Source organism: Galendromus occidentalis, unplaced genomic scaffold (genome assembly GCF_000255335.2).
Source record: "Galendromus occidentalis unplaced genomic scaffold, Mocc_1.1 scf7180000077440, whole genome shotgun sequence".
NCBI classification, from domain to species: Eukaryota; Metazoa; Arthropoda; class Arachnida; order Mesostigmata; family Phytoseiidae; genus Galendromus; species Galendromus occidentalis.
In genome coordinates this window covers 1,505,648-1,531,144 of record NW_003805428.1, presented here as the reverse complement: position 1 = coordinate 1,531,144, position 25,497 = coordinate 1,505,648, and the positions used below count along the sequence as shown (strand labels likewise).

Sequence of the window (25,497 nt, the reverse complement as noted above, 5' to 3'; positions counted from 1 at the left end):
ACTCATGGGCTATCGAAGTTGCGGCGGAAAACGTCGATACGCTCGAATCCTATTTCATCACTAACGGAAAACTCTCCCCGGCAGGTATGGCCCGCATGAAATCCGCCTCGTCCGCCCCCCAAAACTGCATTCCTCCTGCAAGCAGCAATTTCAATATCGGGCCCCCAACCAAGGTATAAAGCGCTCTGTTCTCATGTTCCTCCACTGTAGCCGAGCTATCAGTACCAAACGATTATCCATTCGGAAGAGATCCGAGGACACAACGGCAATACCGTTTTCGAGTCATTCGATTTAGTCTCCCGGTGCGATTTCTATACTTTTAGCGAGAGCGACATGGATCAGCGTCTTGGAGATCCGTTGGGTTTCTCAGCTCCTCCTTGATCGGTAGAGAATCGAGTCCGATGCGTGAAAAAATAATTTGAGAAAGCTTTCTTGCGAACGCCCTGATGCATAATAATCTACTCGAGAAAGCGTCCCGACAGACGTCCATGGGGCGGAGCTCAGATCTCTGATTGAAAGTCAGTCAGTCGTACACAATTCTTTGATACGCGTGAGTTGTTGTAAACAAGTGCATAGAGACCGATAACTCCTTGGCGAAGTGACATCTGAGTCAAAATCGAATGTTCGAGAGTCTAGAATTCGGAGTGTAAATATGACGGAGATACAATTATCCTAAACACGTAGCTACTGCCTTCACCGAGCAATACTCGAGGAGGTGTGGAATAAACTGCCGATCCTCGACTTTAATAAAACCGAACTGCTACTGTTCATGGTGTCGTTGTTTCATTGCTGCTTACTCTCAACAAAATGGAATCGCCGCGATTCACCGTCTTGGATAATATGCCCAAATCAAGATCTATCCGCGAAAAGGTAAGCTGAGCGACTGACACGGGGTTCGTCGCTCGAAGCCTCAAAATTCCCTCAAGCGCCTTTGAAATGATGTTTTCGGTGGCTCTCCGATTCAGAAGTAATAGTGAAGAGCGAGTTCACACGCCGGTGATTCGATTGAACTGGTTCGAACTGCTCAAAACAACCTCATCCTTCCGTTTTCGTCGAACCGCGTGTCTTCCATGCAAAGCTGAAACATCGGAAAGAACAATGCGTTGACATGGCATCAAGCTCAACGAATCAGGGCGGCGGGTCCACCGACTGCCAATTCAGAACCACGCGCTGACCCGAAGGCGATGATTGGGAACAAATTCTCGAATATACTCACGAAGTATTGAGATAAGAAAGGGCCAGCTCCAGAGGTATCGAAATTTGTGATTCTACTTGGCTGTGGAGGAATCGCAAATTTACGAATCGTTCTGGATGAGTCGCAATTTTCAAATCGAAGGCTGATATCGATCTCGCCCATGCGGAGCGCGATCATGAGAAGGAACGGATGTGATTCATTATCGGTGGGAGGAATTCGTATTCTGTCGACGGCTTCGACCTCTTTGGAGGCTGATATTGCCAAGTGAGCCCTGTCTCAATTCTGGGGCATCATCCACCCTGGAGATTGCAGGAATAATCCTTGCCGCTCGATTTCCCATCCGGGTGACTAGTCGAAGGGATGAGATGGCCTCTATGGGTCCTAGAAATGATGGAGACATTTCGCCAAGCGATTGCTCAGACGCTCAGATCACTCACCGCCTCTGCGAGGGCCAAGTCCTGCACTTCGGCAAGAGCCTCCAGGAACTGGGTCTGGTTCATCTCGGAACGGTTTCCCCTTCTACTCCTGCGGAAACCGAAATCGAATCCCAGAGGTCTGGCGCCTGCTTCGGTCTCCTTGGCACCTTCGTTCTGACCCATCCCTCTCTGGCGTTGCTCTAAGGCACTTGACTGGAGAAAATCGGACGTTCGAGCCTTCTATCGATACCAGGAGTCTCCGCATCCGTTATTGAGTTATTGGAAGTGATGCTGCAAAAACTAATTCGACACGGATGGCAGAAGTCGTCATGTTTGAAAGGCATACTCACAACGTTCCTCCACGAAGCTCTCAGAGTGCGGCCGATCTCGTATTCAACTGATCGGTTGACGGATGTTGACATGCTTGCATTATGGAAACAAGTCAGGCCTTGAACGACAAAAGGAAGAGTTCATTGGTTGCGAACTTGGAAGACTAAGCGGGGGGGGGAACTAGAAATCTCCTTCGAGGACAAGCTCGATAAGCGATTGAATCCGATGTCATGAGGCCGAAGACCTCAAATCTCACCGCGAGCGTAACTTTGGAAGCCTCTTCGGCGGTCGTATAGAGAATCGCGGCCGAATTGGGCGGCCACGAAAACCACTAACACTCCGACAACAAGGGCACTCCTGATCATGATTGTCTTTTGATTGCCTTGAGCGGTCCTAGTCGGAGCCTTTTATGCATCTGACGACTTCGTGGACTGCCTACAGATTATGTGACGCACATGTCGAACTAAGATTCACCAACGAGCCGAGGCAGCCGGAAGTCAGAAGTGTGCGGATCCACATCGATACCCGAATCTTGGTCCTCGGAGCCTTCCTTCTCCCTCTGGCAGAGGTCACGAGATTCCCCTCGGAATGAGGCAGAAATTCCATTGGAAGGAGCTCTCTCCGTTCGGGAAGTACCGTAGTTCCGGGCATCGGTCCGGAATATCGATCAGATCCCCCCGACATCCGGTCATCGAAACAGTATTCGTCGGAGATTCACTGCTCTTGCGATCCTTCGACGCATGATCCCAACTGAAACCTGTACCGGGTTCCATGCCTGAGCAGCGTGACATGAAATCAACAGAGAGCATTCCCTGAAAGCTAAAAGATTGGCGTCGATTTCCCGCATTCAATCATCAGAGAATCCCGCATCCATCGAGGGAGGGGGGGAGATAGAGGTTTTGAGAATGATCAGAGAAGTTTGAAAATTTTAGGAATCTAGTCACGCAAGCGGCAGCTGGCATCTTCACCTCAAATCCCTCGAGGACTCCTGCAGAAGCAGTTCGCCCGCGGTCCATCTCCGAGTCACGGCGGAAATATTGTCTAACGCAATGATACTCTGTCATGATACCTTCCGATCAGGGATGAGAAGCGACGAATTCTTCGCATGATCAACGGTTTGAGCTCTGTGAGAAGGTCCACGTAGAAGTGTGCGAGGGACTGTATTATTGTGCAAACGTCATTCGGTCATTCTATCGTTTATCGAGCTGAAATACCAGCGTCATCACGATATGAATCCGGAGATCTGAGCGCGAATGTTCTCCGGGATAGTGAGGAAAGAGGAAGAGCTCAAGCGCCAATCGATCGTAGAACGGACCGATTCCACCTCGTACTGCTCGAAACCAAAAATTCAAAATGGCTCTTTCGGGCTCCTCCGCAAGTAACCTTCCAACAGCGTGAGCGAATCCATCTGTCCCACGGAACACTCACCTGCATAATCGGGACGTAACTTATGTAACAGGAATAGGTTATCGAGATCCTGTTCTCACGGTGAGGCACTGCCAAAATAGCGTTCCTTGCTGCTCAATACTCATATCGTAGAGGAGCTTTCCAAGCGGTTTCAGCTCAGAGATGGCGCATCCGGAGCAATCCTCTGTAAAAAGGCCCCGAAATAATTTCCCTTAGCGGGGAAATTCAATCATGATGGCCTCGAGCTTCTCCTGAGAAGCTCCCCTTACGAAGTATCAATCAAGTGACATGGTTGATTGTGAGGAATTCCGCCTAGTCGAAGAAAACCTGAGGCGTTGCCACCTTGAGCTTCCGATCACAAGGGGTTTTTCTTCCTACATCTTCTGTCGTCTCGTTTCGATCATCGTCTCCATGACTCTCCGAACCCTGCCGCATCAAACCTCGTCTATGTTACGTGACTCCGATTGCTCACGGACCCATAATAAAAAATACCCAGGTCTTCTTAGCGAAAAAATCTCATATTATCCTTTCCCGATAGGAATCCTGCTCCAGCAGAAGGGTTCCGCCGAGAGGGTCTTAATCACAGAGAAATTCATCGTGCTTCTGACCACAGACGGAACAAGTCATAAATCAGTCGTCAAAGAAAGCTCGACCAGAAAGCTTAGGAGGCATATCATGCCGAGTATCACGCGTAGACTACAACATCGTTGAGCCATAGCTTAGCGGTCACCAATAATCTGACTGCTACTCCCTGCAATCATACATATAGTCCGTTTTCGTAAGGAGCTAGAAGTTTCGACGACGGTCCCGGGACTCTTGCGGGAAATACGCCGCCTCGCAAAGGGCTTTCGTCCATCGCTCTAGTGGTCGTAGGTTTGAACATGGGTCGACTAGGGAGGCGCGACTTCACGATGCTCGCTCAAGGAGGCCGCGACTTCAGCTTGCCTCCTGGGAGGGGCCCTTGAGGGCCTGATGTTGTGAACCACTGCTCCCACGAACTAAGCATGCGCTGAAAGTTTTCATGGCCATGATCGGATTGTCTGCTTGAAGAAGTAACACCTTCGTCTCATGCTTGCAGAGCCCGGTCCTCGTCCGCGCTAGCGCGTGTTCGGCGTGTTCGAACAAAGTCTTCCTGCTGGAAAGACTGATCGTCGGCACCAAACTCTACCACAGATCGTGTTTCCGCTGTTGTCGATGTGATTCGTTGTTGAATCCCGGAGCTTACGCTTTGGCCGACGATGCGGAGGACCGATACGAATGCACCGTGTGCCCGAAGGACGAAGGCCCAGAATTCAAGAAGGTGAGTTCTTCCGAGAGTCACACATTCGAATCACGTGAAACCCGCATCGACAAGACGCCCGGTCTGAACGAGCGCCTTTCTACCAGCATATACTGGTTGAATATGTAGGTCGTAAGGAACGATGGGTCAACGATTCTTCTACACATATCCCATTGAGTTATGAGAATTCATTTTTGTGAACTGATCATACTTCTCGCAGATTATGCTCAAAAGCGAGCTCGGAATCCCGCGCCGACGTCTCGAATCGTTCAGCTCCGAGTCTTCGACCGCTTCATCCGACTCGAGGCCTTCCTCGGCGAGCAGCAAGCAAATCGATGCCATCAGGGAGTTTGCTGAGACTCCCGCTTCGACATCAGGCAGTGAGCCCGAGCTCACCCGGTTGAAAGATTCCCAGAGGAACGGAAAAACTGATTCGCCTTTCCTCGCCATTCCAAACTGCATCCCTGTGTCACCTCTCGCGCAACAATCCACAGTCATATCAGCTAGATTCAAGCCTCAGAACTCACACGACATCACGAAACCCGAAGTAGCACCGAAACCCATAGCTCTAATCGCCGCGACCCGGAAGCCCAGAGACTCGGAGGGTGGTAATAGCCTCCCGAAACCCTCTGTGTCGGCAGATCCCGCGAAGGTCACGATAGAGTCGTCGAGAAGTCCTTCTCCAACGAAGTCACTGAAAAGCGACTCGGTGTGCTCTACGCCCGATTTGATGAGCCGCCGCGAAAACCTCCGGAAAACGCCAACGGAGGCCGACCCGCTCCCGGAACGTCGCCTGAGCATAGGGAGTTCCAAGAGCAGCGACGGTCCCACGTCATTCGACGAGCGTCTGAAGAAACTCTCGTTGAGGAGTCCGTCAGAACCGAGCGCCTTCCAGAGGACGAGCAGCTTGCGAGCGCTGCCAACGATTGTTCCTCTGAAGACGGAAAGGCTAGAGACGGATAATAAGGTCCGCTCGCTCAACTCTCTACTGATCCTCCCGGATAAACCGAAACCGGCGCCGCGAAAACTCGAAGATTCGTCGTACGAGAGCCCTTATGCCGGTAGGCGTTCAGCTGGCTCCTTCCTCCCGATTCAGAGCGATCAGCCTTCGCCAGCCACGAGCCCTACGCCTCTGCCCCGGAAGAGAGCTCTGCCGGAAAAGAAGGAAGTAATCGAAAAGACGCGAGACGCTCCGGAAGACACCGCAAAAGGAGAAGCTCTAGGGACAACCGTCACCCCGCAACCGGGAGACCAGAGTCCCGTTCCTCCGAAACCGCGTCGAGGCATTGCTCGGAAGCTGCAGAAACAAGCTGAAGAGGAACGGAAGTCCTCGGCGGCGGCTTCAAAGTGAGTTCCGTCTTGGATTTGCGAGAGAAATATCGGCATGCTTTGGACGAGGGGTGCGACGAATGACTGAACTTTTTTCCTCCACAGTTCCTCCAACCAGACGCAGTATCCGGTGGCGCTGAACCCTTTCGGCGACTGTGCAGAGGACAAGGTTGAAGACACTACAGGGGTCGAGACGCCGGAGCCTGGACCTCCGTCCACGCAGTCGTCCACAGTCCCACCCGGGAAAGGGGCGAAATCGAGGTCGGATTACCCTGAAACACTGAATCCGTTCCAGGACGCCGTGGATGAGGACGCTCCCGGATCTATCTCACCAGTGCAGCTTTCGATATCTTCCAATGACACCGCACCGGTCAGCTCGGTCCACAGCGACTCACTGAATCCATTCTTCGACGCCAGTCGGACGCCTTCGCTGAAAAAATCACCGAAGAAGAGAGCAGCTCCGCTTCCCCCGTCTCGTCCGTCGACCACTTCCTTGAATTCGATGACACCACGCACTTCGGGAACGAGCTCACCCTCGGTGACGCGGAACTCATCCACCGTGTCGCAGAGGAAGGATGCACCCGCAACGGCTAGTCCAGCCGGTGAGTTCCTACCCCTCTTTCGGATAGGGAGAAAATTCTCGAATGTGGACGCAATCGTATTTGATGATCTGGCATCCTCCGTTTTTTGAGTTGATCGGACTTGTCCGTATTTCCAGCGAACCCACCGATCATGACCGAAGCTCGCAAGAAGAAACGGCCAGCGCCCAGCGTCCCCGTACCGATGAAGAGAGAATTGCAGGCCGTGAGCTTGAAGGCTATCCAAGCCGAAATGAGGACCATCGAAAAAAGATTAGTCGAACTGGAAACACAAGGAAAGAACATCGAGTTAAGCCTTAGGCAACTTCCCCCGCCCGGAGAATCTGGTGAGAGAAGCTTCATCATCGAGATTCATGGATCCAAGTTATCATCTAAAACGAGATACAATTCTTCGACTTCCGTGAAATAGTACTCGTATATCCCTCGTTCGGCGAAATAGAAGTTAGGCAGGCTCCTGCTCCCGAGGCTAGATGAATGCCCTCATGGAACGAGACTAAGCCTTCGAAACCCTTCATTCTAGTCGATGAAGCCGATGGGGGAAATGTGCCGCACGAGGAGACTCTGATGATGGAGCTCTTCGAGCTTGTCAACGAGAAGAACACTCTTTATCGGAGACAGGCAGAACTCATGTACATGTAAGTCATCGAGGAAGTTCCTCCCTTCGCGTACTCTATGCATTGATTCTCTCACGGGAAATCCAGTAGTTCCTAGATGGAATACCACAATCGATTCCCATATGCTCACAGCAAACGTTACCAACGACTAGAGGAGGAACAAATCGAGTTGGAATATCAAATTCGCTTGCTCATCAATAAGTCAGGTATTGCTTGGTCCCTCATATTCAAGTTGAAGACACGGTAGGAATATCAGAAGAGGGAAGATTTATTCATTCCGATGAGCTTGTCCCGAAAAAATAATATGTTCTCAATATCGATCGCCGACAGTGAGTCAAAGAACGCCGGAAGACGAAATTCGTGAAGCTGAATTGATTCACAAGCTAGTGGAGATCGTTGAACTACGCAACGAAATCGTAGATGCTCAAGAAGTCGATCGACAGAGGCTCACCAGAGAAGACGAAGACATCGAAGCCCAACGTCTCCGAATGACATCAGGAGGTCAGCGTGAGAGCGTCTCTCCACTCGCGGATCTTTAATACCACGGTGTCCGAACATCGAAGATACCGACGCGATCTGAAGAGACCCAGATACGACTTCTTTTTCATTGCAGCGTCCGGTAGCGCATCTTGCGAGCCCGTCGAACTCAGGCCAGAGGAGGAAAAGAGAAAGAAGAAGAAGAAAAAGGATAAGAAGAAAGATAAGTCGCAGGACAAAGACACGAAGGACCCCGAAGATTCATCGAAGAGAACTCTGAAGAAACTTTTCAAAGAGAAATACAAAACACTGAAACAAGGCGCCGTACTGAAGAAGAATTGAGGTGTTTGCACCGTGAATAACGCATCAAGATCGGCGATTGTTCATTGCTTTTAATTTCGTGCGAAAAAGCATCCCCTCGGGGTTTTGTTGTACTCGGGAGTTGCCTTCCCCGGCGGCGATGTGAGTTTGTGGGAACGCCTCAAATCCGTTTCGATCCACGTCCTTAGATGACTCCATTCTTTTATTCCAATCCTTTAATGAAGATTTCTAAACCCAAAGCTCTCATGCGGACAAGATTCGCCTTTTCCGAACGATTATTATTTGTGCAATGTCATCGTGAACCAGGTCTTCTTTGCTCGGAGACACAGAAAATATTGCAGTCGAGTTCATCCAAGATTACCTAGGTGTTCGTAGCTCCCGCGCGGATGGGATACATTCCGTGGCTCCAGTTTTCGAGAGTGATCGCTGGACCGATCGCTCAGAGTTTGGAAATATATTGTGATTTTGAAATCACGCTGAAACGTTCGTCTTCCGTCTACCGTAAGAATCTCTACCAGAACCAGGTAGCTCGGATTCAGGCGATCATCCCAGACCGTCGAATGACGTAAGTCAGCCAAAGCGCTCTCTCGGCCCTATTAAGCATCCATGCGAGGAGACGTTCACTCTCCAGACAATTTTTTCGGAATCGTCCGAGCTTTATTGTTAGAATGAGGTTGAGTAGCGGTCGGCTTCGAGATTCTCGGATATCCTCATCCAAAGTAGAGGCCTATGTCCATATATCGCTGTAAGAGAGGAGACAGAATAATTCAAGGGGGTATACATCTCGAATGTACAAGCAGCGATCAGACATCAGAGACAGTTCTTCTCGCTCAGGAGCGCTCACAGTTTGACTTGCGATCGGGATCCAGTATGCTGTTGCGTTCCAGCAGGTGATCAAAACAGTCTTCGTGACAGCTTGAAACTCTTTCTGCAAGCGATTCAGGGATGGAATATCAGAGGCGCTGCCAGACTGATTAGATCTCTAGAAATTCCCTATCTCTCGTTGATCAAGGGGAACACCGAAGCAACGAACCTCCATAGCGGCTGACACCATCCGGAACTTCGAAGGAGAACAGAGTTACACATTATCGGCGCTGCTCTTCGGCACCGTTTATGTTTCCAGGGTTTCCTGATTCTCATCATTCTCATTCTCCATTCGGAACTTACAGTGTTGCTGAAGAGTTTAGGCGCAGTCTTGCACACTTCAGCTACAAAGTCCGTTATCGAGGCGTCCTTGATCAACTCCTTCACTTTCCTCTGCACCAATTCGCGTGGCTGAAATGATATTATCCCATCGTTCGTATTGCTTGCTCGAAACGGATCCCACTATTGATTGAGCTTTCCACAAGAGCACCAGCCGAAAACCTTTGTGTGCTCCTCACCTGCTCGGGGAGGAGCGGCAGCGAGCATTCGTAAATAGATCGGGGGGCTTCGCGCTGCAAATCTGCGACAGGAGGGATGTAGCCATAAGTTGGACTCGCTCGAAGAAATCGACCGAAGGAAAAAAGGTTTGAGCTCACACACATCGATGCTGCTGCTATCGCTAATGGCAAGGGAAACTCACCGCAAAAATAGTACGGGATGATGGTTTCATTCGTGGGGCTGCCGCCAAAGGCCAAAGGCATCGCTAAGGACGCGATCACAATCGAATGTATAATGCAGAGCATCTTCAACAGTTATCAAATAAGCTGCGTCCTTCTACGCACTCTTGAATCCTGTCGACTTGCTGGTCTTTGTGCAGACGAATAGCTTTCCGCCTTGATCAGCGCGTTCTTCGCAGAAAAAATCGCTGCCATGGTTTCATTACTGTTACGGAAGCAATATTTGCGATCCAATCGATTAGACTCGCATGCTTTCATTTTTTTATTACCTCGGGCTCCCAATGTTACAGCAGGGACCGATAGACTCAGTCCCTGGTGTAGGATTTTCGCTCTCATAACGTGAGAACGAGGAGCGGATTAGCCTTTCCCGGACTAAATTAGGAGACAGGAGAGCTTTCATTCAGCTTTGAACCACTGGAAACTTTATTCCTGTTGACGCAGCTTAATTCCATTCATTCGGGAGAACCTTGCAGGGATCGGATGCGGAGCACTTCACTAATGCACTCGTATCGGTCACAGACTAGAGAAAAGTTCTTCTCCATTTTCAATTGTCAGTCATTCATTCACGCTATCAGGTCTCTAGCGTAGGACCGGATGCCATCAACGGCCTGTCGGCTGGGGCCTTCTCGAAGTGCTTGGTGACTGATTGAGCTTTGATCTTGTATGATTGGACGGCCGTCGGGGCCCTCAGATGAGCTTAATGACGAATGAGCCAGAGGGACAGAACGGTTGCCATGATAGTCAGCAAACTGACGTTCATTGAAGAAGTAGAGTTACAGGCCTCGGTGTGGCATTCGCACGATGTTGTCTTGACCAGGTTGTCGGCTGGAAGGGTTCTCATTGAAAAGGGTTCGAATTGATCGTTGTTGTATCTCTTTTCCCACGAGCGATTCTCGAGAAGAGCATAGAGGAATGAAATCTCAATATTGAATTCCTCTCAGCTCGAGAGAGATCTCGATAGAAAGAAAACAAGTCAAGGAGAGGATGATCGCAGCTCCCTCGAGAATCTACCCGACTCGAACTTGCACGAAACAATTTCTCAATGCAGAGCAAAGCTTGAAAAATCTGGGATCTCGCGGTGGCTCGATAATCGGGAGTGAGTTTTCCGATCCGGGAGAAAATTGGAGATTTCGTGGAAGTCCTGGAGCGAACTTGCAAACTTACAGGAAGACAGACAGACTTCGCGCTTCTTGGCGTACATCTTCCATCCACAGCGTCGGTCATGGAAGACGACTCCCTCTTTCTGAACGATCTGGAACAAAATCAAATGAAATTCAGTCGAGCCATCCGGTGACCGGGAAGCTCAAAACCTCATTTCTGAAGAGCCTAAGCGGTTAGCTCATAACTCCGAGATCAGGGATCCTTAGAAGTCCTCATTCAGGAGCTTATCGCTCTCGGCGGTCCAATCAAGCGTAAGCTGGGGTCGCCGGCCGCCGGTTCCTCGACAATCATCGCGCAGCCTCCAGCAGAAAGAGTTTGGGATTGGATCCGGAAACGCGAGAGCCTCGACCCCATACCTGGTTATTTCCACACGAGCAGTGAGCTCTATCCGACTGAGCTCATCTCGAAGTCGCGATCGATTTCAAAACTTCGAAGTGACTGCTTCCTTCGACCCATTGTGACTCCATGTCTGAGCAGGGATGAACACAAATCCCCCGCTGGAAGCGCTCAAAGCTCGAAAATTCGTCACTCCTCGATTACTTCAGCTAGGACTCACCTGATGTCTGCAGACAATAAAGGGCTCTTTTTCCTTATTGTTCTCATAAGGAACAGTTTCGCACTCCTTCAGGAAGCGACGGTCGATGGGACTCTTGGCACAATCGGTGTCGTTCCTCGAGTTACAGACGTAGCACCTGAAGGCGGACACCTCATACGAGCCCATCAGAACGACAGCGGCGACCACGAGCAGAGCGAAGTTCGAGCTCATTGCGACGGTGTCGAACAACGGAAAACCGACTGGTTCCAACGTCTCAAACTCCTCTTTTTGGTGGTTTTCAAGATGGCAAGGGAACGGAAGCTCTCGACTGCGTCACTTTAACAAGCCACGGTCGCTAGCGCATGTGCTCGGTCGAGTCCTTGTTATCTTTCGTTCCCAAACAGAGATCTCACTCACAGATCGGCAGCTACATCATACGTCCACTATTGTGACACGGTGGATTGAGGGGGAGGAAGATAGCAATGATACTGATTCTCCGTATCGGGAGTGAGAGCCGCATCGATGAGACCCCAAGGCTCCCAATATGGAATAGCGAATTCCGAACAATGATGATACCGATTAGCGTTTTCCAGGGGAATCGATCCCATTTCGGGGGTCGCTATCTCTAGCAGCCTTTAGATCGAATCCGATGGATGCGCTGCAATCGGAACATTGCGATTGCGTTACGCTTCTTGAAGTCGACTAGTTGATCTTTTCCGGAAATCCCGTCGGTCAGTCGTCGAGCAGGGTGCACGCATGGTATCACCGTCTCCCTATATTCGCAAAGCGATAAGATCTTCCTCAATGGAGGAGGCAGCTGACCTTCCGATGACACTTCCTGTCGGCAAGTCCGCTCCAGACCAGATTGTTACAAGATACTTCGTTTCCTTTGACAACACGCTCTCACGCTCGAGCTCAATGAACGCACCGTACTCTAGCGCGAGATTGCGTTCATTGTCCATTTGATAAAATCGCCGACGGAAGGCGGCACGCGGATCAATGCAAAAATGCCATACTTCGACGGTCTCGGCAGAGATTCGCTCTCGAGGGGAAGAGGACTCGGCCACGAATTCGTCTGATAGGTCTGATATGACTTGATCCTCCTGAGTTCTACCCCCTCTGGATCCGTCCGCGGAAGCAAGTACGAAGAACTAGGTTCCGTGACAACTTGGTGTTCAGGCCCCAGAATCGGAAACTCATCCGGAGTCGGGAGATATCCGAGAGAGATGAAGAAGGCCTCGTGGAGGGGCACAACGATACTGCACAAACTGATCGGAGATCGACACCCAGGACAAACGATCAGTTCGTAGCGGCTGGGATATTATGACTTCCGTATCCCGTACGATTAGCTCCGCTGCCTTCTTGCATCGTTTTTCGAGACGATTCGACAGCGCTACCCATGGCGGGCGACGCTTCGTACTCGCACACGAACAGATCAGGTCGACTGCATCGTCCGCAAGGAACTCTCCGCTCGCGGGGCGTCACGTCGAACGTGTGTCCCCGTGGCACTCTGAGCGCCAATGATTCCCTAGGATTCTTCACGGAAACATCTACAGGAAGCTCATGACTCCGTCATCGATAAACCTATCCCGCACCAGTCACTTTGTCGATCACGCCTATGATGCCTCTGCCCGAGAAGGAGTGTCCCGTGGAGCATGCATGTGCATCAAGTGTTTTTCGGGAGCTCTTCAATTAAATTGGTGTCCACTTTCCTCGGAGTCGTGACCGGAGCCCGACTGAACCGTTCCGTCGAGGGTCAATCGAGGCAGGGGGGCCGAGTGCAGATAGATTCACGGATATAACTCATCGATCTCCCCGCTCTAGAGCCTCCCTGAGAAGTGAATGAGACTCTTTCTCGCCTTGTAGACGCTACCTCAAACTTACAGACCACTCCCTCCTGCCTAGTCTGTCCGCTTTGTAGCCGGACCGCATATTAATGGTCGGGTGCGCAATCGTCGTCAAACCATTTTGAATTCCGGCGCGCCAGCTGTTCGTGGAGCTGATGATGGTGATGGCGACGGCGCTCTGCACCACCACCTACCGGTTACGTTGATCGAATGTTCTCAATTTTGAGAGAAAAAAAAACTGAGACGACAGTTTTTGGTGGAAAAACGACAACAGCGCATCGTTTTCACGGAATAAGCTCCTCCGGGCGCTCACGATGGCCAGCCGGTCTGAATTGGGCCTCGAGCGAGTGAAGCAAAAGCTCGAAAAATGTTTTGAGAGTGGCGATTTCTATCATACACATCAAATGTACAGAACCATCTATTTCAGGTGAGTTGGGAACAGTGAGCGATGTAGTTGGCTTTTTGAAAAGCTCGAACCTGCCCGCAAGGTTGCAATAGGATTTTCCCCCCGATCCCCAACACTGACAGCGACACAGAACTTGATCGTCCCTGAGATCCCGAGCCCGTCTTCCACCTGTCAAATTTCTGTGATGCAGCTCATCGATTTGCGTCTTGAGCATTGTGGAGTCTCGATGCGTCTGAGCTCGAGTCGACGTGCGGCTAGAGCTTTGTGCAGGGCTCCCGTCTCGATGCGGGAAACTTCGTCTAAGGATGCAGAACTCAAAGGGCATCCTGCACGTGTTGTGCCTTGTGCCGCGTATCCGGATCTCGCTCAGCTGGGCGAGTGCGCATCCTGTTGGCGCTCCTCGATCCTCTTCCGACCGCTGTCGTAGTCAGGTTGCTCTAATTCTTCCGACTTACTTTACAGATTCAAACGGCAAGAAAAATATGCAGAATGCAAGGATATCATGTTCGAAGGCGCCGAACGTCTTCTCTCAAAGGGAGAGCTCAATTCGGGTGCCGACTTGGCGAAACTCTACCTTGAAGTTCTCTCTAAGGGTTCAATTCAAGCAGATTCTGAGATAATGAAGAAGCTTGCGAAGCTCCATTCCATGATGAAACCGTCAAGCCCAGAGAGGGTTGACTTCACCGGTAGGTCCGCGACAGGTTCCGGGAAGTAGCGGGGACCCCGCCCCGTAACGAGGAATATCTGATCCTTTCCCAAAGCCTGGACGACAGAGGAATTGAGCTCCCATTCACTACTTTCAGGCGAATGTTTACAATATTCAACGGTACTGGGAGATCTCTCGGACAAGAAGGCCTTCGGACATCCCAATATGCACAGACTTCTCGCCCTGAATTATTGGGCGGAGACGAACTTCCGAGATGCTAAATATCATTTTACGCGGTCATTAGGTGCGTGAACGATCGATTTAGTTTTCCGGAGACCTAGATCTCTGTGTGTGGTGCTCCACCATTGGGAAGGAGAAGTCCCCGAAAATCAGCAGATCAGAGTTGGAAAAATATGCTCTTCCGCAAAGTGGCTTATCGGCTAATCGGGAAGAGAGACTTGGAGCATACTTAACGGAAAACCTCCATTCCAGATGGCACGAGCTGTGCGTTGATGCTCATCGAATATCACTTAAGTAAAGGCTACAAGTCAGAAGTCGATCTTTTTATCGCGCAAACGGTGCTGCAATATCTTTGTCTGAACAATCAACGAACCGCTACCGTGGCTTTCTACGTGTATACAAGATGGCATCCGAATGTAGATGGACCCCCCTTCGTTCTCCCTCTATTGAATTTCATCTGGTTTCTTCTCCTAGCAGTAGAGACTAGGGCAAACTTGGCGATTTTCACTGTCCTGTGCGAACGGTACAAGAGTTTTTTGGCCAGAGATCCGATGTACAATGTGTATCTCGACAAAATCGGTCAGCTCTTCTTCGGCAAAGCAGTCGCGCCGTCTGAGAGACATCCGGCTGGCGGACTCCTAGGAAATATGATATCTCAACTGATGACCGAGCTGGACGAGGAGGTTGGCTTGGGAGTCTATTCGGAGGATGTCGACTGAAAGTTTCGCTTTGGTCGTACAGGGCTGGAAGGCAAGCCGGCGCCAATCAGCGACGAGCTTACTAGCGTCGGGTCGAGCCTCTGTTTTTCACCGTGTAAAATTGTGATGTCAAAGCTCCGCGGGGTCGAATGATGGAGCAATATATTCCGAATTCGAGTGCGTACGACTATTGTATGCAGACAGAGAAAGCCCCATTTGAATATCGGAGACTTCAACCTGTCGTGACCCCGCCGGCCGTGCGGCAACTTTGCGGCAGTGTGACTGAGGGAGTGCGTGTGTTCGAGTGCACCATTTTCGGTGTGGATAGTGAGATGAGCATGCTCGTTTTGTGAGGAGAGAAAAGAACATGCGTTATAATGTGTCAGCTCGGTACGTCGCTTCTTCGCGCTCCCTCGAAACGCTCCTTGTTCTTGATACCCATGAACGATAATAAAAAAAAAGTAAAATATCGCCTGTTGCCATCGAGACCCTTTCAATCGCCTGTGGAGCGACTGTCGACAGTACATCTGGACTCAGCCCCGAAGCAGAGATTCACAAGGTCCTCGTAAGTTTCATGAGTGGAACATTCAGTCATAAGTTCCAGAGGAAAGCATAGCGATCCTTGCGATCAAGAGTCATGATTCAGAGTACCGCTTCGAGACGCTTCGCCACAATGGCAAACTAATCGAACGAATCGAACGTTTCATTGCACGAATGTGTCCGTCTGGAGCGCGAAATGGATTGCTTGAGCCCGCGGGAGCTGTTCGCTCTGTGGCCAATGATTCGACTCTAATCCAGAGCGATTCTCGCGATCTCCGTCAACCTGGATCTCGGGCTGGACGATTCCTCCGAATTCGGTTCCTTAAGGTTTGCCGAAGCCGAGGAGTACCCGTGTAATTCGAGGACAGAAGGATCGGCTTGCTCCTCTTCTCCCCTGAAGAGTTGCTCTCTTTCTGGTCGTTTTCGACGGCGCCGTTAATAATTGAATGCGGTTGACAGGCCGAGACCTGACGGTACCAGCTGGGAACAGGGAGCGTCGAATTCCTTGCGGTTCCGAGCAGAACTTTTTCCGGACCTCTTCCCCGACCCAATCTATATATAATGTGAACTTCCGCATCGTGTGGAATCAAAAACCGAAGGCAAGTCGCCGTCAACGTTCCGAGACAGGTTCCCAGTTCGTGCCAATATCCTGGCGGTGAGAACTCGGCAGCAATAACTTGAGTAAATTGCTGCTTGGAGTGGAATTTATTGTTGAGACGACCTACTTCAGCGAACAACAACTCTCGGACACCTACTCTGAAGGAAGACGAAGCCTAATGAAAATGAGGATCCAGCGATCTTCGCCGAGCAAATCGTGCGCTTCTCCAGGGCCTCTCGATTCTGTATTCGACGTCGCTATGAGTTCATAGCGTTGTCAAGCAATACGTATACTTAGTCGATATCGAAGCTCTGCCGATCTCATCACTCTTCCTGCGCTTGTCATGCGACTTTTACTCCGATCCTCATTATCCGCATGCTCCAAGAAAGAGCAGGGAGAAGTGGAAATCGTCCGTATTCGAGAGCTCAATTCCCGTTCTGAAGATATGTGTGTACGTTGATTTTTATTCACATTTCCATGCTGCTAACATGTGGGTAGTTCCAGGAACTTCGTCCGTGCTCGATATCTATGTGAGGAGGACTCGCTCGGACCGATAAGGAGGATGTCGGAATCCGCGGAGAAACTGCTTTCTCCGCCTCGGGCGACGTCGGAGTCGGGCAATATTCCGTGTAGGTGATTCCATCCGAAAGCGTGGACAAAGCAGCGACTACGCTTATGGCCGACATGTAGTACTAGCCCTCTGCTAGAAAACACGACTTACTATACGGACAATGAGCTTTATGCGAGAATCTGGACGTATATGACACGCTCTTAAGTATTTCGTCCGAAACGATAGAACGTCCAGCCGCTCAGTCTGTAGGCGGACCCTACATAATCCGGAAATGAGGTTGAGACCAGCTGTGAGCGAGCGCGTAATTCTCGCTTTCTCATATCGTTCAAGTGTATTTTACATGAAAAATTCGATTTGTATTCTGGAATTTGTTTGGGAAACACTAGATGCCGACAGCAGCTTCATTTGAGGCCATTCCTCTTTTGTAACAGTTTGTTGTTTGTTTCTTTCAAAGACTTGAGCTGCGTAGGATTATCATAATCGACCCGCATCGTAGCCAAAGCATTGGTCATTTCGACTTGTACATCTCCCCACTGCGCGTTCTCCTCCCGCAGGACTTGAACGGACATCAGAGGCGTCTGCGGAACTTGGTGGCATTGAGCGATCCAGCTGGAACGGACAATGAGTTAAGAAGTCAGTTCGGACTCCTCTGGAAATCATCGATGCCGGGAGTGTGCTCTAAAACGAGCCTAACCTGTGGCCCAACAAGGTCTCGATATCCATCCTCTTTGCCGGATCCGTGTGCAAGAGCCCTCGAATGATATCTTTAGCCTCTTTCGATACGTTGGCCCATTCAGGATTCGGGAATTCATATTCACCGGCTCGTATCCGCTTCTTCATTCCTGGAACGGGGATCCTCCTTCAATTAGTTCACAGTACTGCGGGATCCGGGAACGCAAGTCAGGCAAACTGGTGATAAGCATCTCAGCGGAGACCCGCTTAAGACGATGACGCGAACGATCGCGTTCGTGACGCTGGCTGCAGTGATGCAGCGGCGCAGGTCAAGTGTGACATCACATAGAGCCCGATTGACATCATATGATCGTCCATGGAGCTAGTGGAACAATCGACCCGGACCTCATACCGCGTGGATTTATCTAGCCGACTGGGCTCAATTCAAGTTTCTGCAGAGGGACATGCCTGAGCGGATCGACTCCTTTCAGGTCTCTCTACGGTAGTCTAGGAGCAGCTTCGCAATCGATAGACCGCTGGACGCGGTGGAGTGATCGAAGAGAGAATTCTTGTGAATATCTTTGGCCACCGAGAGGAAACCATTATCTTATCTTCGGGGATCCGGCAGCTTAGAACCGATGATCGGACAGTAGAATGGAATTTGGAGGAAATACGTTTAGCTTCTCGAGTGATTGACGTCAGGCGCGTTTCGGTCACGGAGACTTACCGGGGCTCATGGCGAGTCCATGATTGGAGTAGAAAGGTGGGAATCCGCAAAGTAGAATGTACATTATAACTCCTAAGGACCACATATCACAGGACATGTCGTATTTCTCCGGACCGAGGACCTCCGGTGCGACATAGTAAGGCGTATAGCATGGTGTCTGCAGTTCCTGAAAAATCGTATCGAGCTGACTTCGGGGCCCTCATCATCCAGATCATCGACGTTCCCGCGTTTGAGCCTAACAGTCCGCTACCTATTACACGAAAGAAAAAAACGCTCAGAGCAACAGAGACGTCTCACCTTTTTGGCGTGTCCGACTTCTTTGGCGAAACCGAAGTCTGTCAATTTGAGCGTACCCCCGACCTCCGATGTGTAGAGAAGATTTTCTGGTTTGAGGTCTCGGTGCGCAATGTTCATCCGATGGAGGAAGGCCAGGGCCTGGCATATTTGATGCATTACTTCGGCAGCTTCCCGCTCCGTGAATGCGTTTTCCCCGCGATTTTGAATGTGCTGCCATGAAGAAACTTCGATTCGTGGATTGGTCACGGCACGTGCTCTTGGGGCTCTTGATTGAAAATCAGCTTGACACTCACCATGAAAAGTTCTCCACCTCGCATAACTTCCATGACAATCAAAAGACAATTGTGCCCTGCGAACATGTTCTCGTACACCTCATGGATTCGGACGATGTATGGACAGCTCGAGGATCGCTGGTGGAGTTCAACTTCTCGTCTGGCCTTTGGACTATCTTTCAACACCTGTCCCGTTGGGAAAATCACAGATTATTTCTCTGTCGACCTTGTGAGCCGAACTCAAAACTTCGCCCAGATGCAGGGTACTCTACCTTCAAGGCATAGACTTGTTTGGTGACTTTATGGGTACACTCGAGAACCTTCCCATTGATACCGACTCCGAGAGTTCGATCTCCAACTAGGTATATATCGGTGAAAAGTCTTTTATCCGTGTTCAATGTTGGCGCAAAAACAGGGGGTTCCATCGTCGATGAAGATGGCTGCAATTTCATGTATATTGTTTTAGAACGCGAATTACGAGGAGATGCTTCAGATCAGGTCGCTGATCAGACCTCCGGCCTAACGTCCGACTCTAAATACCAAGGAACTTGTTTACAAAGGGCAGCGCCGCCGATCATCTGAGGTTCTGCTCGAGAACACTCACTCAGAGATTCGAGGCATTCCGCGCTGGGCAATGCGAACGGCAGCCGCGCGGCGGCAAGACAACGTCGAGACCTGACTCACTTCTTCGTAAACACCTCCACAAGGGCCCAGCGTACATCTTACTGCGGATGACTCAACCCCGTGATACTTCAAGGGCAATGACTCGTAGCAGATGAATGAAACTAATTCACGGTCAACGGAAGTTTCAACTTCTCTACAGGAATGCCCACCATCCAGTGAACGGTATTCCAATTATTCGAATGTCCCGTACTCCCATGCCGCACCCGTGTACAGAGTCTGGCTTCTAGACGAGCAAAGCTCAATTATTACTATTGGTCCATTGTCTGATATATTTCGTCAGTCGAAAAGTTCGATTGAGCAGCCTCTCGACTCGTGCCCGTCTGTTCCTTCTCTTGACGGTGCTTTAGTGCCCTGAGACAGTATTTTACCCGCGAGATCCAAGTTGTCCATACAAAAGGACAACAGACTTGGCCTTGTGGCGACAAGAGACGCTGTAAAAAAGCCCAGCGCGATAAAGGCCTGCAGAGTCCGTAAAATTCATCGGCCCGTCAGGTCGAGTTCAGCGGCAAATGTTGCCTGGAACTGGTCTGTTCTCGAACCGCTGTGAGGCTCTATCAATTCTCTACCGATTATTTTCCATGCAACACGACCAATAGGTCCACCGCAAGCGCGATGGAATAATTTGTACTGAGTCAGGGTCAAAATAAAAGCAAATGTTTATGAGTTAAAAAAATTCGATCTTTCCATTCCCGTTCGCAATTTCCGCATGGGCGGTCAACGTTCACTGAAGGCTTCATTTCCAGCGGTGACAATTCTCCGATGGGGACAGTAATAAAAGCCTCGCTGATCGCGCTCTCGCCCATGAGTCATCCGATGAACAAATTGAATAGCATCGGGTTTTCCCGCCCGGCGTAGAATAAACGTAGATAAAACGTGTAAACTGTGACAGAATGTGTTTGACGAGCAATGATGTCAAAAAGCTCACACCTCGAAAAGTGAATCGCGGGCCTTGCATAAATCAAGCTATTTCAGCGAGACGAAGTTCCGTTCCGAGAAGCGAGTAGGAGTTCCTCGAAGGGACCGAGAAGGGTCGCCGATAAAAGGGAATTTCTTTGCGTTCAACGGTGTCAAGTGGAGGTTTTCGAAACAGAGGGATCTCTGCTCGTGGTTAAGGCTTTTGTGACGTTCGTCAGTTTGCAGATCGTTGCCTCGAGCTGGCGAATCAAAGCCATGCAGAGCCGTTAGATAGAGTTTCTATCTTTTATAAGCACACACAGCAGCAGCGGAAATTCTGCGGCGAGAACAGCGCTAGCACTAAGGCGACTCCCGTGCTGTAATCCATTTGTGACCGAAGCCGTGAAATTCATCTCTGGAAGACCGCTTCCTAAAACGCCTCGCTTGAGGGCTCCTTTGTCTGTTCATGCACCGGCAAAAGGAACAGATACAGAAAAAAATTGCGAACGTCATCGCGTGTTCGCATGTCACGAGATTTGTGACGACAGCCTTCGAAGACGACAAGCTCAGAAAATCGATTCTTTTACGCGACAATCGAACCTCTCTCTTCCCGGAGCGAAAACCACTCGAGGGATCGTCCCAAAGAAGGGAACGGCCAAGGTGCTGAGAGATAAAGAGGTCCCTCGCAACAATGTCAAGCACGTTAGTCGATCTTCCGATTGGCCCGGAAACAATCGATGAGATAGTGGAAAGATGTGAATTTACCTTGAAAAGCTTGAGAATTCTCCGAGTGATTCCCTTCTTCTCTTTGATCGTTGCTTCACCGTTACCAACTCCTCCGGGAGGCTTCGGAGGCTTTGAACGGATCTGATTGTCTTCTAGCATTGTGGCTCTTGGAGCGGAACGGATTAAGCGGAGTTCGATCTTAACGCTCCGACTAATCCGAACACTTCAGACTTTCCAATGCACTTTCGGACACCGAGCACCAGGCTACCACCGAAGCCGCAGATCCCGCTCGAGAGCTCACTCAGCCGACCTGCTCTGTCGAAGTGTGTGCCAAACGTATGGGACAATGCACACCGTAACCGCTGTGGCCGAGCGCCGCGCTGCCGACAGCCATAGCTTCGACTTTCTCCACTCATACGCTCGCTCTCGACTTTTCTACCCTCACTACTTTCGCATACAGTAAATTGCTTCAACGGGGAGTCGCGCACAATTATTACTGACGCTCTCCAAGGACATTGCAGTGTGGGAACCTACTCGCCGGACACGCAGCAAGGCGTATGAGATGGATCTCATACGCGTGGGATCTCAAGACATTGGTCAGACCGTACAATCTGGGGATTCTTGGCTGCGAAACTTGTACGCAATGGCGGATCGCGGCTCCAGAATTCCATACGATAGGAAACTGGATCCGGGGGAAATTCAGAGTCAAGAGCTGGAAGCTGGAAGTCAAGCCGGGAAAAGCCCCAGCTGTTCGCCCGCAACAATCGGAGCTCGAAATTGTCCACTCCTCATGCTATTGCGAATTCCGCCTTTGATCACGCCTGGCACGATCGTCGCCAGGAAGATTCCTCCGCAAGCGCAGCGATGGGGAAGAGTAGAAATATTCACCCGCTAGTTTCTTTCAAGTCAGGGAGCTCTGGTTCTTTGCTCGAGCAAGTCTGACTCTTTGAGATTCGAGCTTGACATATCGCTCCATTCTTCGATCGAATGAATGCCCTGGATGGGGATAGAATTCGTTTCACTATCCCGCCCACTGGCATTTTGCTCAGCTTCACGAATAATGTTCAGAGTTCCGGAAACTACGACCAGAGGAGACTGTGTATCTTGCAATCAATCAGTGATATCCATGGATCCCTTCGCCAGGTCTCTAGACGCAAGGCGCTACGGAGAGAGCTTCCGATCCGTTGAGGTCGGAGTCTCGTCTGAGGAATTCGAGGTCTTGCGATGAATCGACGCCGACCAGGACCTTTCCCAGGTTCCTTGCCCTCCATCGATTAGACGCGAGGAACAGAATCTACGACGGCCGACAAATATCGAAGATATTTCGCGTCGGAACCTCGATCGCCTCCAGAACGCAAAGCCAAGACACGGGAAAAATCTGTCCGACAACGGTTGCCCTCCCCGAGCATCTCGAGCAAGTTTGTCAGTACAATGGAACAGAAAGCTCATTACACGAGCTGACATTGGCATGTCGATATATTCGAACGCCACTCAGCGAAAACGTGACCTCTAACTAGTTCCGAAGCAGCAGCCGGAGACTCAAATGGTTCAGGAAACTAACACTCGACCCTCCGCTAGAGACACCCTCTCATATAATTTCAACTGAGTGAGTGTCCCCATTACGGGATTCCTCCTCGCCCGAGCAGATTCTTAGAGGAAAGTATTCGATAACTAGCGGTAAACGATTTTGTATGACGCCACAGTAAACACGCGTGACACGACACGGGGACTCGATGCCGTTTCGAGTGTGCTCTCCATTGACGGGAACGCTCTTGATTCTAGCTCGAACGAAGCGTAGCATTTGTTGTAGATTTTTTTTTCACACAGAGTTAGCAGCAGATTGTTCCGCGTCTAGAGATTAGCGTATCAAGGAGGCGTAACATCTGCGTGGATTCTCCCGAAATGAGCGAATCTCCGATAAGCGCCGGCCCATGCGACGCGTCAACGCTCTCCCTCTTTCCGCACGAGCTCGTCGTTACATGCGTCTGACCCACGAAAGCCTCGGAACGTGAGTCACTGATCGCATTCTGAAAGTGTTCCGAAACACGGATTGGAAAGTAGTCCATCTCCCAGGAAGAAAGCTAGCGAGAAACATGCTTCGAGTCGCGCACTCTCGAACCTTGACGAAATACTGTGATTCTGAGGGACTCCAGGGAATTGCGAGCGCGCGACCGACACTCGATAATGATGTCGAGATCATTCGGATTTGTCCGAACATCGGGACATCGACCAAGAGTTCTGTTTAGAAGATGCGACAAGGGAAGTGCCCATCGGCCCGTCCGAACCATCGACACCCGTTGAAAGATAGCCAGCTTTGTTTTGCCAGAGACCCAACGGCGGCAGAGTGTCGTCGAGAAAAGAACACATACTGGGTGGAAGAGCTCGCACTATCGCCGGCCAGGTATATTTCATCTTTTTCGCCTCGGACCTTCCATGGAACTCCACACGCCGATTATCTGCCTCAAAGCTTTTCCCTGAACTTTGATTCACGAAAAATCGCGCCGAATAATCAGAGAATAGCTACTCCGGAAGCAGAGCGAGAATTCGAACGGTGTGGATTGGACCTTGGCCCTGATCGTGAATGAAATTTCGAAACCTAGTGAACTCGATATCGGGTCAGATACCGCGGAAGACGTTTACGAACTTGAACACCAATCGGATAGAGAATGAGCTCCGGGTTCGCGCCAAAAGCATTCATAGTGCCCAGTACCTACCTCGCGAGAAGCAGTGGGCTCTGGAGCGGTGAGCTCCTCTCCACTCAGACCACTTCAGAAATGGGTCAGCCGTCTGCGACGAAAACTCGACCCCGGACTTCGGAGACTCGTCAGAAAAATCACTAGACTCTCATCCACTTCCAGGGATCACTAAGACCTCCAAGGTCGTGACGCTGGTGTGGCTCTGATAAAGAGAAACTCACCAAGCTATTGCGGGATGAGAGGTGTACTCCAGAGTCTCCGGGTAGGAGAGCGAGTGGAAAAAAATCTTATCGATGAAAAACTGAGAGGTGGTCTGATTTAGACAGCGGAGGTTTTCAAAACATTGCGGATACACGCACCAGCACTCACACACGGGCAGATATTCAGTTTGGCAAGTTTGCCAGAACTCTGGGACGCGGCGAGCTCCGCCCATACGCATGCGCTACAGACAAAAATCTTCCTCCTCGCAACGAGTGGTCTCGCCACCAGCAGCGCATTCGATGGCTTGCCGTCACAGAATGTTTGTATTCTATGATGCTCAATTTTCTGACATTAGGCGCTCTCCCTGGGCCAAGGAAACCGCGACCACTCAACTCATCTTACGGCCGATCATGAATGAATTCTGTAGGGATTTCTTCCGGGGACGCTTCCATTCGAGCAGTCGAGCCGCTCAGGTCCACTCTCTTCGATATACTCACATTCGGCCAGAATCGCGCGCGTAGTCTGAGGAGCCAAGTCATTCTGAAGTCGCGTGCCGCTACCGCTTCGATCGCTGCGCGTTCTTGTTACGCGTATTCAGCCCGCGATGAGATCATTCAGTGGAAAGATCTGAGGCTATCCGCTGCTCCCGGATATTCGCGACACGCAGACCCATCCAGGGGTTGCCACTCGATGGTGAGTGCGAGGACGCGACAACCACACATGGCTCAGCTCCGATGTTTGACTTGTTGACGGCAATCGGTGGCGTTCCGCTTCTGACTTCGTCGGACTTGAGCAGATGCGAGCGACTGAGGGACTCAAGAGAGGCATATACGGGCAAGGGAAAGAGAAATACGAAAGCGAATCGTTGGATCGGGTGTCCATTCTCGGTTCCTAGGATGTATAAAGTTGGTCTCAAGATTATTCCCATTTCCTCCTCATTTACGTGGAGAATTCGTTCTCGGCTCGCGTGTCGGGTCGAGGGACCCAGCGGAGAGATTCAAAGATCGAGAAAGGAATTATTTCTGACCCTAGAAGCTCCGAGGGGAGCAAATCTCTTTATTTCGGGAATGGGGGGAAGAGGGTCCATCGAAATTGGACAGACTCGAAATGGTGATCGAAATTCAACCCTGCTCTCACTTCTCGCGGTCTTGCTCCCTGCTGCAGATCGATGGATACAATCTGCAGGTCCACTCGTCAGCTCAAGTCCTTAGCAGGCGTTAATAATTTTTCCCGATAGAACATCGACTCGGCACTGTTTCGGACATTCGAACTATGTACTCGACGATATTATGATACCGTGATCTTATCATGATTGTCCTACTGTATATTCGGTGTTCTGACGCTTGAGTGATATCAGCGCGATACGCGATGCTTCGTTTCGCTAGGTCGCCACTGGCAATAAACGGCTTTCGTATATAGAGGCTCCAAATCAAAATCGTTGGTGACGCTCACCACTACGGCGACTCCAGGAACGATCTCCCAACGTAGCACCAGCAGGGCGAAACGACACGGCCGAGA

At 50.5% G+C, this 25,497-nt stretch overlaps 6 protein-coding genes across 6 annotated transcripts in view; 2 read left to right on the top strand and 4 right to left on the bottom strand.

Annotated features, from left to right (window-relative positions):
- The window catches only part of MICAL-like (protein), a 33,974-nt gene extending 25,539 nt beyond the window's left edge, over positions 1-8,435 (top strand). The window contains exons 6-14 of the mRNA XM_029111444.1: positions 85-173; positions 4,427-4,648; positions 4,848-5,974; positions 6,062-6,558; positions 6,675-6,955; positions 7,054-7,190; positions 7,302-7,375; positions 7,500-7,670; positions 7,783-8,435. Of these exons, the coding sequence (XP_028967277.1) occupies positions 85-173; positions 4,427-4,648; positions 4,848-5,974; positions 6,062-6,558; positions 6,675-6,955; positions 7,054-7,190; positions 7,302-7,375; positions 7,500-7,670; positions 7,783-7,988 (2,804 nt within the window). The 3' untranslated portion in view covers positions 7,989-8,435. The remainder of the gene's footprint in view (positions 1-84; positions 174-4,426; positions 4,649-4,847; positions 5,975-6,061; positions 6,559-6,674; positions 6,956-7,053; positions 7,191-7,301; positions 7,376-7,499; positions 7,671-7,782) is intronic.
- LOC100906499 (uncharacterized) lies at positions 719-2,318 on the bottom strand. Its single transcript, XM_003743148.1, has 5 exons — positions 2,198-2,318; positions 1,962-2,059; positions 1,633-1,824; positions 1,217-1,276; positions 719-1,078 (listed from the first exon to the last, which is right to left on the bottom strand). Exons 1-5 carry the CDS (start codon positions 2,304-2,306, stop codon positions 1,025-1,027), a joined length of 513 nt encoding a protein of 170 aa, XP_003743196.1. The 5' UTR covers positions 2,307-2,318; the 3' UTR covers positions 719-1,024.
- Positions 8,436-8,677: 242 nt separating the features above from the next.
- LOC114828222 (uncharacterized) lies at positions 8,678-9,592 on the bottom strand. The gene is made up of 5 exons (XM_029111443.1): positions 9,532-9,592; positions 9,350-9,411; positions 8,988-9,242; positions 8,812-8,895; positions 8,678-8,710 (listed from the first exon to the last, which is right to left on the bottom strand). The coding sequence occupies exons 1-5, from the start codon at positions 9,590-9,592 to the stop codon at positions 8,678-8,680; spliced, it is 495 nt and encodes a 164-aa protein (XP_028967276.1).
- Positions 9,593-9,961: 369 nt separating this feature from the next.
- On the bottom strand, positions 9,962-11,610 carry LOC100906353 (glycosylphosphatidylinositol-anchored protein atilla). The gene is made up of 3 exons (XM_003743147.1): positions 11,286-11,610; positions 10,733-10,820; positions 9,962-10,393 (listed from the first exon to the last, which is right to left on the bottom strand). Exons 1-3 carry the CDS (start codon positions 11,493-11,495, stop codon positions 10,266-10,268), a joined length of 426 nt encoding a protein of 141 aa, XP_003743195.1. The 5' UTR covers positions 11,496-11,610; the 3' UTR covers positions 9,962-10,265.
- A 1,717-nt stretch (positions 11,611-13,327) lies between these two features.
- Positions 13,328-15,562, top strand: LOC100906209 (Golgi to ER traffic protein 4 homolog). Its single transcript, XM_003743146.2, has 4 exons — positions 13,328-13,538; positions 13,980-14,203; positions 14,321-14,467; positions 14,656-15,562. Exons 1-4 carry the CDS (start codon positions 13,426-13,428, stop codon positions 15,120-15,122), a joined length of 951 nt encoding a protein of 316 aa, XP_003743194.1. The 5' UTR covers positions 13,328-13,425; the 3' UTR covers positions 15,123-15,562.
- A 1,125-nt stretch (positions 15,563-16,687) lies between these two features.
- On the bottom strand, positions 16,688-21,448 carry MAPk-Ak2 (MAP kinase-activated protein kinase 2). Its single transcript, XM_029111417.1, has 7 exons — positions 21,089-21,448; positions 19,051-19,218; positions 18,800-18,964; positions 18,507-18,716; positions 18,210-18,375; positions 17,505-17,652; positions 16,688-17,419 (listed from the first exon to the last, which is right to left on the bottom strand). The coding sequence occupies exons 1-7, from the start codon at positions 21,239-21,241 to the stop codon at positions 17,212-17,214; spliced, it is 1,218 nt and encodes a 405-aa protein (XP_028967250.1). The 5' UTR covers positions 21,242-21,448; the 3' UTR covers positions 16,688-17,211.
- Between the last annotated feature and the right edge of the window lie 4,049 nt (positions 21,449-25,497).